Source organism: Homalodisca vitripennis, chromosome 2, assembly GCF_021130785.1.
Source record: "Homalodisca vitripennis isolate AUS2020 chromosome 2, UT_GWSS_2.1, whole genome shotgun sequence".
NCBI classification, from domain to species: Eukaryota; Metazoa; Arthropoda; class Insecta; order Hemiptera; family Cicadellidae; genus Homalodisca; species Homalodisca vitripennis.
The window spans coordinates 101,340,729-101,359,606 of NC_060208.1; the positions used below are offsets into that span (position 1 = coordinate 101,340,729).

Sequence of the window (18,878 nt, forward strand, 5' to 3'; positions counted from 1 at the left end):
AAAGCTGCACTAACCGAGAAAAAACGTCCTACTCAAGAAGGCCAGCTCGTACAGTACCTTTGCCCTTGGGTTGGGTGGAGGCCCTCGGATAAGGCGGGGAGTCTCAAACATAGTTAGGTTATGTATATTTCGGTTCTCTTTTGTCAAAACCTGGTCAAATATTTGCCATGAGTACAGGTGGACCAAGGGATCTGAGCGCGCGGGCCGGCCAGCCGCCTGATGGTCGGGCAGGGTAGAGAGATGTCTTTCAAGAACTTTGAGATCTCCTTAGAGCCCATCCTTCGGTATTCTGGTGATTCAATAGACGAGAACTGGAATGGTTACTGATTTATTCAGTTGTCTCATGGTTATATTAAAGTAAAAGATGTTCCGATAGTTCAGTTCTTTTAAATCAATCAGAGAATGACAGCACGCGTAAGAGGTCAATGTTTCGTGGATGGCTAGTAGAGCCTCGGCCGTACGCCCAGATCCCTTGATCCATTTGTAGAACAGGTTTAAGATACGGGCATGACAAGTTAAGATGTAGATTATTTAATATACGTACAGTACTCGATGTAATAGTCAAATTGACGCAAAACCTATTGCTGCGCCGCGTCTACAGGACGATCGACTAATTGCTGCCAAATCGGTTTCTACGCTAATAGATCACTCAACTGAGATAATATCAACTTACAACAATAAGGAAACTGTCAATCTTATACGTGGCATATTTCTTTAATTTTCCTATCGAAAACATTTAGTAAGTGTGGTCGATGTAGTTTAAAGGTGTCCAAATTATTAACTCTTTCATTGTCAACGCTCAGTACGGTATCTGAAAACTATAATCAGAGTGGCCACCCAACCGGGAATAAGCTGGGGAATTTAACGGACCGGGAATGTCTGAAACTGTGATTGAAGATTGATATTTATTTGGAGTTTATCTTGGTTAGCAGTAAGCCTCCAAACACATAACAATCCACTGGACAATTAAAGACGGCCGACCGATCGTCTCGTTAAGCGATAGAGGTCGTGATACAAACTGTGTTTTTATGTTTTTATTAGGCACCGAAATGGACCTCCGTCCGAAGTTGTCCAACTGTGTGAAAAGACTTCATATTAGCTCCCACAACAACCATCAATACACCCGTAGCAAATGCTTGTGACAGTTCTCGCGAGTATAATTTCTTATCTTATTCATATTATACAACAGTAGTTGCACAAATTAATATCTCCCCACTTTACTTACCAGCCTAAACTCAGCTTAATATTGTCGACAGTCTGGATCTACCACACACGCCAAGTTTGGTTGTCACAGCGGCTTTGGCTGGACGACGGCTGATATAAATACCATCAGTTCTCCAATCAACCATTCATCTGAACAACTTCCCCGTACACATAACGATCGGTCGGACAGTATTAGAACTATTTAAACAAAATATTCCAATGTATGTGAGGAGCCTTACGTTTTTGATGGTTCATAGTCCATGAACATGCGCTGGCTCTTATCAACCCAAGAAACGTCACAGCTCCAAACTTCTAATGGACAAGTGTCTTGTGAAGAGGTCTAGTAAATTATCTAAAAAGCAATCTATGGCCTATCCAGTGTCTTACTTAAAGCTATTGTGAATGTAAGTGCCACTAACCTGTTGTTATAATAAGGGTCTAACTGAAGGTATTTTTCATACTCAACTTAAGTTCTCTAAGGTGATTCCTGTAATTAAAAAAGGTAATAGGGAGCTTCCATCTAGTTATAGGCCTATATAATTAGTACCTGTGTTTGGCATAGTCCTAGAAACATTATGCCCCTTCAATTTTACCAGCACTTTGAGATCAACACGCATGCTTTTTCTTAACATGCATGCCAATTTGGTTTTAGGGCAAGGAGATCTATAATTATTCAAGCAGTTCATCATTTATTAAATAACATACTTGTAAATGATGAAGATGGGGTTGTTACTGCAGTCACTATGTGCGACCTCAGTAAAGCTTTTGATTGTGTTTACCACAAAACTTTGTTATCTAAATTAAATTGATATGGTTTCTGTGGGACCTCCTTATCCTTAATGAAATCCTATCTTGAGGAGAGGCAGCAGATTGTTTCAGTAAATGGTAAACTTTCGGCATATATAATAATAATAATGTTGTCTTTATTTTCATCAAGCGTTTCTCAGTTACATACAGAACAACTGCTTTTCAGAACAACTATCCTCACATACAACATATACATGAAAATGAAATACAAATAAATAAAGAAAATCTATACATTAAGCAAATTCTGCCTCATCTTATTCTTAAATGTAGCTATTGAACATTGTTTCACGTTTGGTAGGAGGTCGTTGTACAATTTCGGGCCGAAATAAGAGAAGCTCCTCCTTCCCAACTCCAGCCTAACTTTGGGAAAGTGAAGAAGATTCCCATGGCGGGTTCTGCGCTGAGAGACCTCATCCCGAAATGAGAGCTTCTCACTAAAGTACTGAGGCTCCTGATTAACAAGAGCCTTGTGGACCATGCAGCACGTCATGACCCTGCAGACAGTCTCTACCGACATCATCCCAGCGGCATCTCTGTAAGGAGAGACATGCTCAAATCGTTTCAAATTAAAAATGAAACGGATTGCAGAGTTTTGCATTTTTTGAATGCGATGCATGTCTTCTCCAGAAATGCTATTCCCGTAGGCTGGGAAACAGTAGGCGAAAACGGACAGGACTAGTGACTGCATGATACGTAGTTTCGCAGACTCAGGCAGAAGATCTCTAAATCTGTAGAGTCCCCTCAGTCTACCGAGTGCTCGTTGACAGGCATGCGTGACATGGTCAGAGAACGTGAGGCCGCTGTCTAGCACAACGCCAAGGTTCCTCGCCCTATCAAATCCAGCCAAACTCTGGCCATCAAGCCTCATCATCACTCCTCTTTCACTGAGGGACTGCACAATGTTGTGTGGCGCCGTATGCAACACAGTGCACTTGCCTATGTTTAGTTTCAGCCCATTCGCCATTGACCACCCCTCCTTTGGATTTTTTTGAAGAGGAAAGCTTATCAGAAAAAAATCTCTTTTTTGCCATTCTGATCATATTATTCAGCCGGTTTCTTATTTCTTTGTACCTCTCCCAGTCATCTATATGCCTGTACTTCCAATATCTATTTCGCAACTTATTTTTAACCTTCGTCATCTTTCGGATGTCATCGTTTCGCTATGGGGCTTTTTTCTTGGACACTTTCTTACATACTACAGAGGGGCATTTTTGTCATATACTTTTTTGTCATATTAACGTATGTCGGTGTGCCACAGGGATCTGGGCCGTTGGCCCTTTGCTGTTCTTGATAATAATCAATGACATAGATTGTAATGTTCTATGTAATGTGATTTGTTTTGCTGATGACAACCTTGGTTAATTCTAGTAGAAATGTAAAAAATAATGACTGTAAATTTTCACTACAAGAAGCTTCTGGTTGGTTTCGAGCCAACGGGTTTCTATTAAGTAAGGATAAGACTCAGTTTATTGTATTCAGTCAGAAACAGAAATTGTTTAAGAGAACAGGAAATTTTCTCAAAAATTCAGATTCTCTCCAGCTGCTTTATTTCTCATTAGTAAGATCAAAATTGGAATATGGTTCTGTTGTTTGGCACCCTCATTTAATATGTCTCTCAGATATGTTGGAAAGTGTTCAAAAAATTTTTTTAAGATACGTATTTGTATTATAAAACATATATATATATACATACATTTTAACTGAATCAAATTTTATAATTGTTATATCGTTATATATATATATATATATATATATATATATATATATTTTGTTAACTAGTTTTAGTACATGTTTAATTGATTACTTTTGGACAGTAGTTTATTGATTCTCGGTTGTTATTTATTTAAATTATTTGATTCATCTTGTTGTTGTTATTTATCGGTGCTTCGGTGGTGTTGTCAACTTTAAAATGCTCTTTTTTGTGTATAGTTGATATTCAATGTAGTTGAGCTGTTGTTTTGGATTAAATTGTGTGTGTTTTTTTGTTTTAAAGTTATCCAATTATATTCATATATAATAATATTAATGTCACAGTGTAATTGGCTTCGGCTGTATTGTAACATTATAAAATATAAATAAATAAATAAAACGGTTTGTCCAATTGATAAATGTACAACTAAGACCTAAGACGAAATATTTTATTATCTTATTATATTACATAAGAAACTTACCTGGAACAGCCACACAAACTATATTTGTAATAAGTTGTTGATGGCAATTTACCTAATAAAAGCCTTACATGAAAATGTACCAAAATAATATCTTTAAGTAGCCTATTTCAGCTTCTTTCAGAGCATATAGTTGTAGAGCATTGCTATGTGGGGCACTTGGCAAGTGGAATCAATAACATATTAGTGACTCAGAAGAAAGTTGTCAGAATATTAGCTGGACAGGGTTCAGGAACCACTATATAGATCTTTACAGGAAAATATTTTAACTGTATATAGTCTGTATATTTTAAATGTGTTATTATATAAGAAAGAACTAATTCTTTAAGTATGAGGTCAGATGTACACATGTATAACACAAGAAATCGTAACAATCTTGACGTACCTTATTGAAGTCTAAGTAATGTAGCCAGTAACTATACAATTTAGGGTATCAGACTATTGAGTTGATCTTAAACTGTTAGTGAAATCTCCAACGAGAGTAACAGCTAACACACAATCGGCTATTGACAACATTATTACTAATATCTCTGATGTCGCAGTGACTGTGGTCAATACAGCAATCTCTGACCACTATGGCCAAGGGGTTATTATCAGAGGTAAACTATAAAAAAAACCGAAAATTCCAAAAACAGTAAGAGACACAAGGCCTGGAAATATTGCTCTCCTCAACGCCTCCCTTTCTAAAGAAAATTAGGATTTTCTTAATTCGATAGAACCGGTAGAACAGCAGTTTGAAACTTTTAATGAATATTTAAATTTCCGTTTCAATAACTCTTGTCCTACTAAAACAGTTAAAATTGGTACAAAAAAAGATACAAAATACTTGGATTACAAAAGGCATCCTTATTTCAAAGGAAAAACAAAGTTTTTTCAGAAATCAATAGAACCACGGCCAACGAACAATTTAAAGCCTTTTTTCGAGTTTACAAAAGAACTTATAGGAAAGTAATCATTGCTGCGAAAGCATGTTTACCATGTTTCTAAATTAATTCTTTTTTCCAGAGATATTTCCAAAACTGTCTGGGACATTATAAACAACAAAAGTCGCGAAAATAATGAAATAAAAGAATAAAAGTCCAAATAGGGGAGACTTGTGAGTGATGCCTCAGAAGTCGCTAGCGAGTTTAATAGATTTTTTTCTCATCTGTTGCTGGTGAGCGAGAGTGTTTTTTCATCACTTCCACAAGGAAACCCCAGCGCAGACAGAGCCCAGCCACCTCATTGGCGCTGGCTCCTGTGTTTGAGGAAGAGATTAAGCAAATAATTCAACAACTTCCAAACAAAAAGTCTAATGACATTAATTTCAATGTGGCTCATAAAAAACGCTCAAAGCATATAGTGAAGTCACTGACCAAATTAGGCAATCTATCGTTTAAAACAGGAGTCTTTCCCTCTCTCCCAAAAGTGGCAAAAGTGCAGAATTCACAAGAAAGATAACCCCAATTCAGTAAATAACTCCCTATCCCCCCCTCTATTTGTCTATTTGTGGCCTGTCTCTCCATTTTGTCTGTATTAAGCAAAATATTCGAAAAACTCTTTTTGTCAAGAATTCTACATTTTTTGAACAAGCACAATTTGGTTTGAACAAGCTTTCAGACGACCAATTTGGTTTCAGAAAGGGAAAGTCGACAATTGACGCTATAGTGAATCTTGCCGATATGGTTGTAGAGAGAATTGAAGATCATAATCACACATTGAGTGTATTTATTGACCTTTCTAAAGCATTTGACTGTGTTGACTACAACACACTGCTTGACAAATTAGAAACCCACAGCATTCGAGGCGTGCCACTTTTATGGATTAGTTCATTCCTAGACCACAGAACACATGTCGTCCAAATTTCGAATCAAATTTCAAAACCTACTGCACTGAGCTCTGGAGTTCCCCAGTGATCAATACTCAATCCAATTCTTTTCCTGATATATGATAATGACATTGAATCATCACTACTACAAGGAAAGCTTGTGTAGTACGCAGATGACACGATTATCTGTTTTAGAGGAAGTACAAAACAAAATTTAGAAATACAGACCTTTGTTGACCTAGAAAATTGTGTCCAACATTTTTTTATAGCCTCATTCTTGAAATAAACTCATCAAAATCAAATTTCCTAAACTTTTCAATGCGCTCTATTGATATTGAAAGAGGTCCTGCTGTTATGGTTGCAGATACATTATTGGAGGAAGTCTATTCTTCAAAGTTCCTTATAATACACCTTGATCGATTGTTGAGATGGAAAAATCACATTGACCATGTTGGTGCCAAATTATCCTCAGGGGTGCATGTCTTAAGATCTTTGGCAAAATATTTCCCGAGTCAGGTACTGATTACGGCGTACTACGGGCTAATTTATCCTTACCTTTCGTATGGAATTTTTGTAGGGAGGCTGTGCAAACAACCATTTTATGAGAGTTTTCAAATTAAAAAAAAAGCAATTCACATTATCGCTAATTTAAACTTCAGAGAGTCGTGCAGGACAGCGTCTAAAAATTTGCAACTGTTGACTTTGCCATGTCTCTACATCTTAGAAACAGCCTTATATTGTTTGTCTAAATGTGCCTTAACCAGAGGACGAAACATACATGAATCTGAGACAAGAGGCAGAGATAACTACCGTTCGGGAATGCACAGAACGGTGGTTTATGAACATTTGCCTTCGCAGGCAGGTGTTCATTTTATAAACAGATTGCCGAACAAAATTAAAAATGCCTCAACGCCCAAGATGTTAAAAACCCGTATCATACTCTGCCTGGCGACAAAGGCTTTCTACAGTGTTGATGAGTTTCTGGCATTCAACTGGGAGACCACGCGATGAGGAAACTGATTCCAGCGCCGAAAGTGGGCGTAATTGGCATGGAATGAATGTGGAGTGAATGTTTGAATGTTGTAAGTTTAAATGTGGCCTTGATGTGGGATGAATGAAAAAAATAGGTATGAAAATTGACGTTTGCTATGCAATGGATACTGTCAACTGCAATTAAACGATTTGATTTCATTGAACAAGTTTCCCCTGGGGTTAAGAAACATTAAACCAATGTCAAAGTTTAAAGACGTTTTGATGTGTAGCTTTGTTATTTTTACTCTGTTAAGGAGCGCTTTGATTCTGATTTTTAGTGCTACGTTTAAAGGCACTTTATTAGAAAAAGATATAAATGCTATAGAATAGGTCTATTTCCCCTAAGTTATAGAAATAGACTGTATATACATATACACATTTCCATGACCATGTCTATTACAAGTAAATCTGTCTAATGACGATATACAATTCTATTCTATTCTAATGCTTTAGTTTTCGATTTAGACGATGCATGTTTGTACGAAATTTAATCTTTCTAAGATAGTAAGAAGTTGAAAGATAACATATACCGTACGTCTTATTGGGATTTAAACCCCATTTCATCCCACTTTGATGATTTATCTTTATAAAAATGCTATTGTTTATCTAATTTATGCCATAAAAAAGTGTGTATCAAATTTAATCTTCGTAGAATGTTGGAAAAACATAACCATAGTAAATATGTTATATGATGTAGTAATTATGCAAATTGTTCTTCTAACAATCGCAAACCCATTTTAACTCCTATGGGTAGTTGATATTCATGAAACATTTTTTAATTGCTTGCTATGAGAGAGGAGACGTATGTGTAAAATTTGATCTTTCTAGGAAATCGGGAGATGGGAAACAGAATAAAGTTTTAATGGTTACACCATTCCAACCCTATGGATGATTCATTTTCTTGAAAATAATTTAATTTTAATGTTTAAGTCGTGAGGAACATGTGAGCCAAATTTCAAATTCTGAGATATCAGGTAGTTGGAGAATTAGTGGATGTGATTGAGAGATTTACCTTTTATATATAGACATTTCGTTTTACATTAGTCTATGCCTTTTATATCTGATACTTCTGCTTGCGTTGTTTTTCCTACTACTGAAGTGCAAAGTTGGTCTGCTACCCGTCTTCTGATTCACTATTATGTTCAGTTGCAGGTTATTTTTGTAAATAAAACATATTTGACAAAATCAGTTTGAATACTCAATATAAGTAATATTAATTTGATCTGTGAGATGACGTGTTGCATAAAATATTCAACGTAAGTTTGTGACTTTTACCAGTTGTTAATAATGTAATGTTTGGAAGTTTTGTAAATATAACCTTCATACCAAACAATTAATAATGTAGTGTTTTCCAGTATCTTTCATTCAGTGTATTGCTATTGAATTTAAGTTTTTGGAGCCATTAACGATGTGAAGAAGAATGAACCTGCAAATTTAATCACCCATCTTTTCTATGGTCCAGTAAAAGTTTAAATATAGTTAGGCCCACTATAGTTAATGAGATTATGCCACATAACACTATGGGGGCTATCTTTTTGTGGTCAAAGAGAAGAATAGCAAATTTCTACTGATTTCCATGATCCTTATGGGCGACTTTAATTTAAATACATTTAGGCTCAAATTACTATTATAATCAGTGAAGCAGCGAAGTTGTCATTCATAATTTAAACGCTATTAAGCATGCTAGTCTGCTCGTTCTTCTGAACCAAACTATAGGTACTTTGGGATTATACCGACCACACCCAGACATGAATCGTTATTCGACATTTTGCTTTTACTGATTACTAGATTAGCGTAGAACAATATTTCGTCAATATAAAACAGGAATTGTCTTATCGCAAACCCCCTCCCCATCCTCAGACAGAGGTCAAAGTCGAGCGGTGTAGTAGATAACGTGATTGCAGAGTCTCGCCGCCCGTTCAGCTGGTGCGTCGCTTTGTTGTACTTCCGTGTTTACCTCTACATTTCTCCAAACACAAAAATTGGTAAATCTTAAGCTCAGCGACTACCGCTCCAATCGCCGTAATTTTTTGCATACTAACACAGGTTAACGTAATTTCACCGAAAAAATAATCCCGATTATCGCCATAGCCGTTTACTCCCCCCCCAAAAAAAAATGTCGGAAAAAATAAAATTTAAAAAAACCTGACTGACATCGCATTTATTCGTTTTTTTTGGTATTATTAGTTCGTAGGGCAGTAGTCCAGGTACTACTTCTAGTATAAACTCGTCTTATCTTATCAGTGATAAACGCGCGCCGGTTACCTTTTGCTTGTAATGAAACCTGCGTTAGTTCTGTCTGAGTTTTGTGTGTGTAAGCAGTCATGGCGTGATCTGGGCTTGGACTTTGCAAGCTCAAGTTAATTTTTTTTTCTAAAAGAGCAAGCAGCGCAAAGCGCTGCGCAGTGGGCAAGCATCGCGTGATCTGAGTTTTAAATACGCAAGCTAGGGTCTTTTTAGCGTGTGACAAGAACCATCGCACGCCATGTCAATAACTTCACTAATTATTCCTTGTCCATGTGGGTTTGTTTGTTTACATCTGGCGGTCAATCGAAGCCGTCCTATAGGTCACGTGACCCGCCCGGCCAATCGGAAACTTTCCTGTTTGTCACGTGACTACTGTAAACTCATCAAAACGACCATGGTCGGCCATTGTTTTTAGTTTGTTAGTCGAAAATCTCGTTATTTATGTGTTTTGTATTGCCAACATTTTACTGCCGAAAAACTGGTTTTTATATGTTAGCGATAATCGGGACTATTGTTTTCGGTGAAATTACGTTAACCTGTGTTAGTATGCAAAAAATTACGGCGATTGGAGCGGTAGTCGCTGAGCTTAAGATTTACCCAAAAATTCAACAACAATAAACATTACCAAACTAAAACTAAACTCTTTATTGAAAAAACACTCAAAACTTGTTTTTATTCTTGATCACATTTCGCCACCCAAAATGCGAGTGCCTCCGGCCGAAGGTGCTGTCGAAGTCCGCGCTGATGTCGACGAAAGAAAAACATCCCTCGAGATAGTACCTATCAGTAAAATATCAAATTCTAGAGGGGCTGATCAGAAATATAAATTGAATAGTTTGGTCAAATTTGTTTGCATTAACCGATTGCAATCGTCCTCCTGAAAAAGCAATAAAAAGGTTCAGAAAATGACAAAGTTTTGAACATTAGAACTGGAATCACTTTTATTGCAAGATAGTAGCAAGTTATGGTTAGGTGAATTTACAGTATTTGATTATGCTTTGTCGAGTTGCTTTTCCTAGCTAGCAGTAATACCTAGACTCCTTCTAGAATTTGATAGTTAATGATAGATTCTACTTTGAGGGATGATATTTGTTTGTTGCCATCAGCATATATATATATAAAACGGTTACGTAAATGGCTCAAAAAAGTAATAAAAAAACTCTTGTAAAAAATGTAGTCACATTCTGACAGTTTGTGAATGTATAGTTACAAAACTAAAGTAGGAAACAAACAAAATTTTAGCAGTTCAAATTAATAGAGGAGTGATATAATTTTATAATAACAGGTGTGATTTGATCTCACTATTACAAACATATTAATAATATCCCAGTTTATAGGTCCAGTTTTATTTCTCTTCCATACTAAACATTAAATAATATAATATGAAAACTTTTTAAAAACCTTGAGGGGTACAAACATCTTTATGCCATTAACTTTACGTATGTTACATGTATATGAACAGCGCCAAATGATAAGTAGTGCAGGCATCTAAACCTATGGTATTCTAAGAACTAAAATTAATATTATTTACTTTATCAATACTTAAAATTGCTGAATGTATTACTTACTAATTCATTAATAGAATAAAGTTTTTGTTTTATAGATATTCTTTAATTCTTATTTCAAATTTGTTATAGCTATTTTTGTTTTATTTCATAGGTAAATAACTAATTTTTTCCCCATACAACTTACTCATAACATCTCATAAAATGTCAGATTGTGTACATCAGTACCAATTTTATTCCTATTATGAAGAATTGCTAAAGATAGATCAGAATTTCTTTTTACATGTTTTACTGTTTACATAGACACTGTTTAAATTCTATTTAATTAGAATTGCTTGTTTTTGCGTTATTAATATTTTATCTAAATTTTGTTGTGATGATGCACCATAAGTTACTAATTCAGCATGCTAGGTGTGAGTGAATTGATGCTTAATTGATTTTTCTTAGAGTGTTTAAGTCACACACTTTGACGTGTGGTGTAAAGCATAGATTCCGAATGATATTTTGTTTCATACATTGTCAACATTTGTATTCTAAGATACATTTTCATCTGTGGTTAACCCTAGACATGTTTTTCAATTGTGTTGTACTATGAGATCATTGCCAATTTCTCAGTGATTGTTGGTTCAGTTTTGTGTCTATTTTTGGGGAGAATGTTATAAAGTTGTATTTAAAAATTGAAGTTTGTAATTAATTTGTTTGTAATTAAAGTTGAATTCAGCAATAAATTCAAATCCAGTAACAATTCAAACAATAAGTGGTCATTTAAAAAGTTTGATAATTCATTATCAATAATATAGGCAGAAATCTCTGGTATCTGGTACCTATCACTATCATATTAGTGTATCCGCATACAAACAAATTTTGTTTGCTGAGATGGGTATGTTTTGTTATTCTTGCAGGATTACTTTTTTACATGATTATTTTCATAAAATTGTGTTTCCATTTAGGTCTTTCAGTTTATTTATTAACAATTTGTGGCACACTTATCAAAGGCACATGACAGATTTTAGAAGACACAACTTTTTTTCTTGTATCAACTGAATTTATGGTATTTGAAATAAATTTGGTACCAACAGTAATAGTGGATTTGCCTGCCTAAAACCCATGCTGGTCTTGATCTAGTAATTTATTGGATTCTAAAAAGTGAAGGAGTTTATTGTAGGCAATATGATAAAAGGTCTTTGAAAAAGAAGGGACACTTGAGATTGGCCTGTAGTGACATATTCAGCATTATCTTTTTTTAAATATTGGAATTACTTCTGATATTTTTAGTTTTGCTGAAAAGTGACCTGATAAAGGGAAGAGGTCATTAAATATGTTAAAGGCTTTTTGAGAAATCTTGAATTTTTAATTACTACAATGGAATTTAATTAACTCAGCAAAATATTTATTTTCAAAGTGGAGAATAACCTTTACTAATTATTTTTTAGTCACTGGACTAAATTAAAAATTATTATTTGTATATATATATATATATATATATATATATATATATATATATATATATATATATAAAGGAGTTATGGAAAAATTCAATAAATTTCGCTGGATTAATATTCTCATAATTCCTGTTACACAATGTTATGTGAAGATTATATTACTGTTGAATTAAAAGTTTCTGGTTGTTTTAGCTATATTTGAAGAGTTAAAAATTTTGTTTATTGAATTTTTTGTGTGCTTGTAATAAGTCTTGTTTTGAAGAATTGTTTTAAAAGTGTAAATAATAAACCTGTAAAAATGAGAATATGTTTAACATTTATGTTCATAAATGATATATTTTATAGGGTATAATTATGCAATGCAATATAATCATTATTTAATTTTTAACGAATTTAAAATTTTTTACAAATTTAATAAAATATAACTTGAATAAAAAGAGAAATATGATTATTTAATTGTTGTGTTAACTAAATACATCTCACTCAATCACATAAGTGATGACTTATGCCCTTTAAAACTCACTAAAATTTATTGTACATATCATGTAATTTAACCCTAAAACTGGCAATGGTGAGCCCCTATAGTGGCAAGGCATTTCGGCACCTTTGCCAGATATATTTGAAAAATTCATAAAAATATAGCTTTCATACTTCCACTTAATGCTGTATAAATTTTTATTCACAAGGAAATTCTTTTAATTTTAAATCGTAATCATAGTTATTTGTAACGTTTAGGCACTTCTTTTATGTGTAGAATATAAAAAGTTTATCATTGAATTAAAATTTCAAGTTTAGTCCTTTGAAAAAAATAGTAAAAATTACTGTATGTAAAATTTATTAGACAATATAGCAAAAGCATGTATTTATTAGAATCACAAACAAATTTATATAGTTTTGTATACTAAAAGTAAATTTTTAAAATTATTAAAAGTCTACCAAATTATCAATAAGCATGCATTGTGTTGCAAAATTCAAATCATACCATACATTATGATCATAATATTATGTATACATTGAAATTTGAAGGAAAAGAGCTGGACCATATTAGCCATGATGGTTTTACTGAATAAATTAATATATTTTATTTAATTTCCTTTGCTAAGTTCATAAGTTTTACTTTAAAATATTGCAATATAATTCCATAAAACAAATTCCAAATTTATTGAGCACGTAATAAAAAGTTTGCTACATTTATAGTCGTTAAAATACAGGCCAGTTTTTAACTGTCGAAGTGCTTATGGGCAAATGGAACATATGTGTCATCCTCCTGCCACACTCATTAATCTTTACCAGTTTGGTTTGGAGGGGGTTTCTCCCTTAACTCCATCTTATTTTGGGGAGTCTTTCCGTTATCCACCACCTATGGACCGACTGTGTCCCAGACTGGCAACTGGCAGCTGTAAATAAAATCTGAAGACCTTTTTGTGTTATCACAGATCACCCACCCACCCTTAATATATTTAGTAATTATCCTATTAACAGAAAATCTTCCATATGTACTCATTTAACTGCTTGTTCACTTTTTCACTGAGCCACTTAAAATTCTCTACCCTAGTCCTGATTCTAAAATCCTAATTACATTAGTGCATTAGATTATTTCTAATCTTTGCTGTCAATTTTGAGTGTAGTGTCACATAACAACATCTAGCTGTTCGGCTTCTCATGTTCCATTGTAGATCTTTTTCAGATTTGATTCTCTTTAAGGCCAAAAAGCTCTTTCCAGCTATGCAGTTTGTCAAAGTAAATCCGGTTATCTGTCTCCAAGTTGGGGAATGTACTTTCTAAGCTGTGTTTTTTAACATATGGATAGCACTCCCTGATTCTTTTGATTTTCTCAGCTTTCATGTAAAATTTAAAATGTAAACACTCTTGCACAGAATTATCCTCATAAATATCATTAGAGTAACATTGAGCCACCCTTTGATTTTGTGTCTTTATATCTTCATTCTGCTTTTCACTGAAAGACTACAATTTTCAAATCAATCATTGAGTTTCTTGTAGTTGTCTTTTCTTTTATCAAGCTGTACTAGATGGTCTGGAATGGGCCTGAACACTCTAGATCAAAATCTGTCTCTGGGATGCATGCTTTCATATTCTCTATCCCTCTTTTCATCTGAAAATATAATACTTTTTCTTGATCTGTCATATGAGGATTCATTTAACCCAGCTACCTTCAAAGCTATAACGTCATAGTCACCAAAATTACTAGTTTTCTCCTTCAAAAACATAGATAGTTTCTGTAGCTCTTTAGCGGCACCAAGCAAGTTCAGTTCTTTTTGAAAATGTTCACTTGCGTTGTTCACTCTTTGCAATACATCATTCCAAATCACTTTCATCAGAATTGTTGGGAAATTATCCATTGTTTTTCTGAAATCTTGAGCTGTCAATTGTATATGGATTGTTAGTGTTGCCGTTGTCCAAGTCATCTAGTGCAAGTTTGATTTAATTGTGACTTGTATCTAACACACAAAGAGCATCAGCCCTGGCAGATCATCTTCTTTCGCTCATAGACTGTAACGTCAATGTCCTGTTTTTGTTCTGCTTATTTCTCTCATTGCATATTTTTTTACATATCTTTTTAGCATGTGTAGATGATGAAAGAATTGTGTAGAGAGATTGTACAATGGTGAACAAAATAACTGCTTCTGCACAGGCTTTTCAAACTGCATAGACACCTTCGAGATTCAATGAGTGTATCAATCTTATAAGGCATTCACAGGCATTGACATCTGACATTGATACACATTGCAGTACAACCACTAATTGGTATTTGTGCGATGAGTTTAGAGTAGAGTCAATGATAAGAGAGCAATAGATAGCTTCTTTGATAATTTTATGGAGTACTTGGTTGCTTACGATGTTAGATATAAATTCACCATAAATATCAGATGACAAATATGATACATTACCTTTTGCCTTTATTGCCTTAGATAGCCTAATGTTGAGATAAGAATGGGTCAAACTCGCTAATAAGTTAAGGCATCCAAGGAATTATTCTATTATAGAGACCATTAGACATAGACCTTTGGTTATCACCACAAAGCGGGAGAACTCTGACTGCCAAAAATTTTACAATACTTACCACTCTAGTTAGCACATCTCTCCAATACTTTGCTTCTTTTCATGTTGTGTAAGCACTCTATAGAATCGATTTTTTCTTGAGATATATAGACTTATGTACATTTACACATAATGTACTTTATGATGATCATTTGATTGTTCATACAGCTTGACTGACTCATAAGAATCATTGAAACCTTGGGAGAAAGGCGAACATATATTTTCAGATTGAAAAAACAGGCAAGGTACACAGAATACACAGTCTGTAGATTTAGAGTACAGCAGCCAGTCCATTTTGAAATCCTCACCATTTGGAAGTAGACCGGAAAATAAATTTACAGAAAACCTGGTTTTAATGGTGAATGGTTTTAACATTTTTATAACAATGTTCAGATGTAGAAAAATCTACTGTTGTTTTGTTTAACATTAGATTTAACTACTTTTTACACGTTCACATCATATTTTATATTCTATCTTGCTGGTCATCTAGATGAAAATGTAAGTTTTCATCAATTTTGGTTTTTAAAATATCAATATTAGGCTCTTATTCTGGAGGGATTGAATCTGCACAAGACAATATTATGTTGAGGTGAATCACTTGAGGTGAATAAGGATGATTGTTGAACATTTTCTTGTAACTTGATGTCTGAGTCTGAAGTTGAACTACTTAAGGGAGATAAAAAACAGTATTTAAAAAATTTTATTTTATCCTTCAATGTGGTTTAATGGGTTTTTTGGGGTGATTTTGGTTCGAAAGGAGTAGCCCCAAAATCCTTGTGCCCCTAGGCAAGTGCCAATTTTGCCCAGTGATAGAATTGGGCCCGTTAATATATACATTTTTACATAGTTTGACTGTAATGTTTCTTCTCAGCTTAAATTTTACGTAAAATTATACATAAAACATTATACATTAAACTTACAAATTATACAACTTACATATTACATACATTACATAGAAAAAAATTAAAACAAACACCTATCAGATTATAATATTAAATAATGTAGAATTTCTGAAAGTTTTACATGATACAATTTCTTTAACAGGAAATGTTATAAATACCCTGTGAACAGCGAAAAACTTAAAGACTTGTACATGAGCCTTTTGCCAAAATAAAAACTTGCTAACTATGTTGTAAAATAAATCTGTAGTTCACGTGACAAATCAGTAGGAGGAAAAGAAAACAGATAACTAGTTTCTAACTGAAGAGATGTAGAACAAGGTACCACCATCAAACTTCAGTAAAAATATTCAACTTCAGTAATAAAGCCAGAATATGACGTACTATAATGATCGGTATTGATGATAATGACATGAACATGATGATAAACGACGATTGATTGTGATTTTTACTAAAGTTTATAATTTGCTGTATAGTAGTTTGTTTATGTGAACCTCTAGTATCTTATGTCAAAATACTCAGCATGTTTTTCTAAGTGTAATAATGTACAGATTCTGTAATGAGCTGTTCTTGGTTGTCAATAAATACTGTATTAAAAATGCCTCGATAAACAGACTTGCCGTGAGTCCTTTGTAAACAGGGGATCACATAAAACATGACTAAGGGTTTAAGTAATCTGTGAATAAATGTGTTGAATTGAATTTATACTGAATATATATATAGAGGAGGGATGGAATGAAAATTAGTTATCAATGTAGTTAAATATTAAATCTATTGGGTAATAAATTTAAATAATAAACTGGTTAGGTTTTTCTGTGCTGTTTTCTCTATGAAATTTATTGAGAATTGTTCTCATTCCGTTTTATATTATCTGTCACATTTTTAACAACACAAAATAATGATTACTTGTGGTTCATATTGAATGATATGAATTTGTTGGTTTAACCATTATCACTCCCCTGTCTGAGTTTTTATTTATTTACTTCTAGCATTAATTTTTGTTTATGGTAACAAAAACGAAATGGAGAGTTTTTTATATATGCTGTGTGTAACTTATTTATTGGCTCAGCAACTGTATCACTATACAATTATGGTTTTTAATAAGGCTTTGAAAAAAGCAAAATATTTTTGTCAGCAATTTAATCTCACAGATTTATTGTATTTAAAATAATATTTCTACCAACTAATACAATCTGTTTTTGATTTTAGGTTATAACACAAGCAACATGGAAATTGGTCAATGATTTGGCTAGTTATTGAAAGGTGATGGATTACAGTAGTAAAAAGGTGAATGGTCAACAAGATGCCAACAACCAGTTTCCATCTGGACTGCAAGATTGTAGAATCTCTTTATCAGAGACTAAAGTTAGGGCATTCTCTTTGGATTTGGAACTTTGTAACTTGAAGCGAGCCTATGGTGTTTCACTAGGGGACCATGAAAGTTCACTTTACCCTGAGGAGGATTCTAAAACAAGTGAGAATAGAGAAGAACCTCAGAAGATTAAAGATGAAGAACCTGTAAACAGTGAAGATGAAGAAGTGGAACAAGAAATTGACTGGGCTGATGACCATCATCCTCTGGAATTCTGTGAGAGTCAAATAGAGGATGAAACCGATGTCACTTCATCACAAAGAAGTGAACATGAATATAAATGCAGTTATTGTTTGTTTTTTGGCACTAAAACACAGTTACAGATCCATAATGCAGATTGCCACCCTGAAGAGCTCGAAAAAACCCACTGGTGTCAACATTGTCAGCTGAATTTTGAAAATGACACTATTTTCAAATTGCATGAAACACAAGAACACATACATCCGTGTGCGTTGTGTAAAAGGAATTTCAAAAAACAAAGATTTCTTTTGGCTCATCTGCCAGTACACTCAAAGGAGAAATGCTTTAAATGTCCAACTTGCAAAAAAGAGTTTCCTACTCAAAGGTATCTTGTGAGGCATATGGTGCGACATGAGAAGAAGGCAGAAGTGAGGAAGGAAGTAGAAAAACGTTCTTTTAAGTGCACTCTTTGTCAGAAAATATTTATGAAGAGAGAATCTCTAGCAAAACACATGCGGATACATTGTCGGGAATCTTTAAAGTGTTCACAGTGTGATTTTTCTTGTGAGAAAAAAGTGATACTGAAAATGCATGTTTTGACACATGAAGGTAACCGCAAATACAAGTGTGCACGATGTGACTTTAGTTTTAAACAGATTGGACATTTAAAAAGGCATATTGCACGATTTAACCACTGAGAAATTGTTTCCTCTTTAACATTGTATTGGCTCAATCATTTTCAGTGTTTTAGACTGTCTTCTTTTTAAATAATTTGAATGAATAATATTAATCATGTCATAAATTCACAATACTTATTAAGATCTTAATTTAATGTGACTATAAATTATTCTACTTATCAGATTAGCTGTACTTCTTATTTATTTAATTAATAAAGTTTTAACTGTTGTTATTCATTACAAATATTTATGTAGGTTATGTTTTCAAAAGGGAACAATCTATCATATGACATTTTATTTAAGACCAACCGTTAATTATTATTATTGTTGACTACTTGTCTTGTGATATCCAAAGATTACATTTTGTTAATTATTGAAAGTTATTGAGTTATTTGTTTTTTCATAAACAAATACAAAATTATCTATTGTTTTCTCTTTGTAAAGTTTAGAATCAATTAAAGTAATTGTTTTCAAAATGG

The 18,878-nt window shown here is 33.7% G+C and overlaps 1 protein-coding gene across 1 annotated transcript; it reads left to right on the top strand.

Annotated features, from left to right (window-relative positions):
* Positions 1-8,116: 8,116 nt before the first annotated feature.
* Positions 8,117-18,878, top strand: LOC124354459 (zinc finger protein 90-like). Its single transcript, XM_046804918.1, has 2 exons — positions 8,117-8,273; positions 17,380-18,878. Exon 2 carries the CDS (start codon positions 17,437-17,439, stop codon positions 18,418-18,420), a length of 984 nt encoding a protein of 327 aa, XP_046660874.1. The 5' UTR covers positions 8,117-8,273; positions 17,380-17,436; the 3' UTR covers positions 18,421-18,878.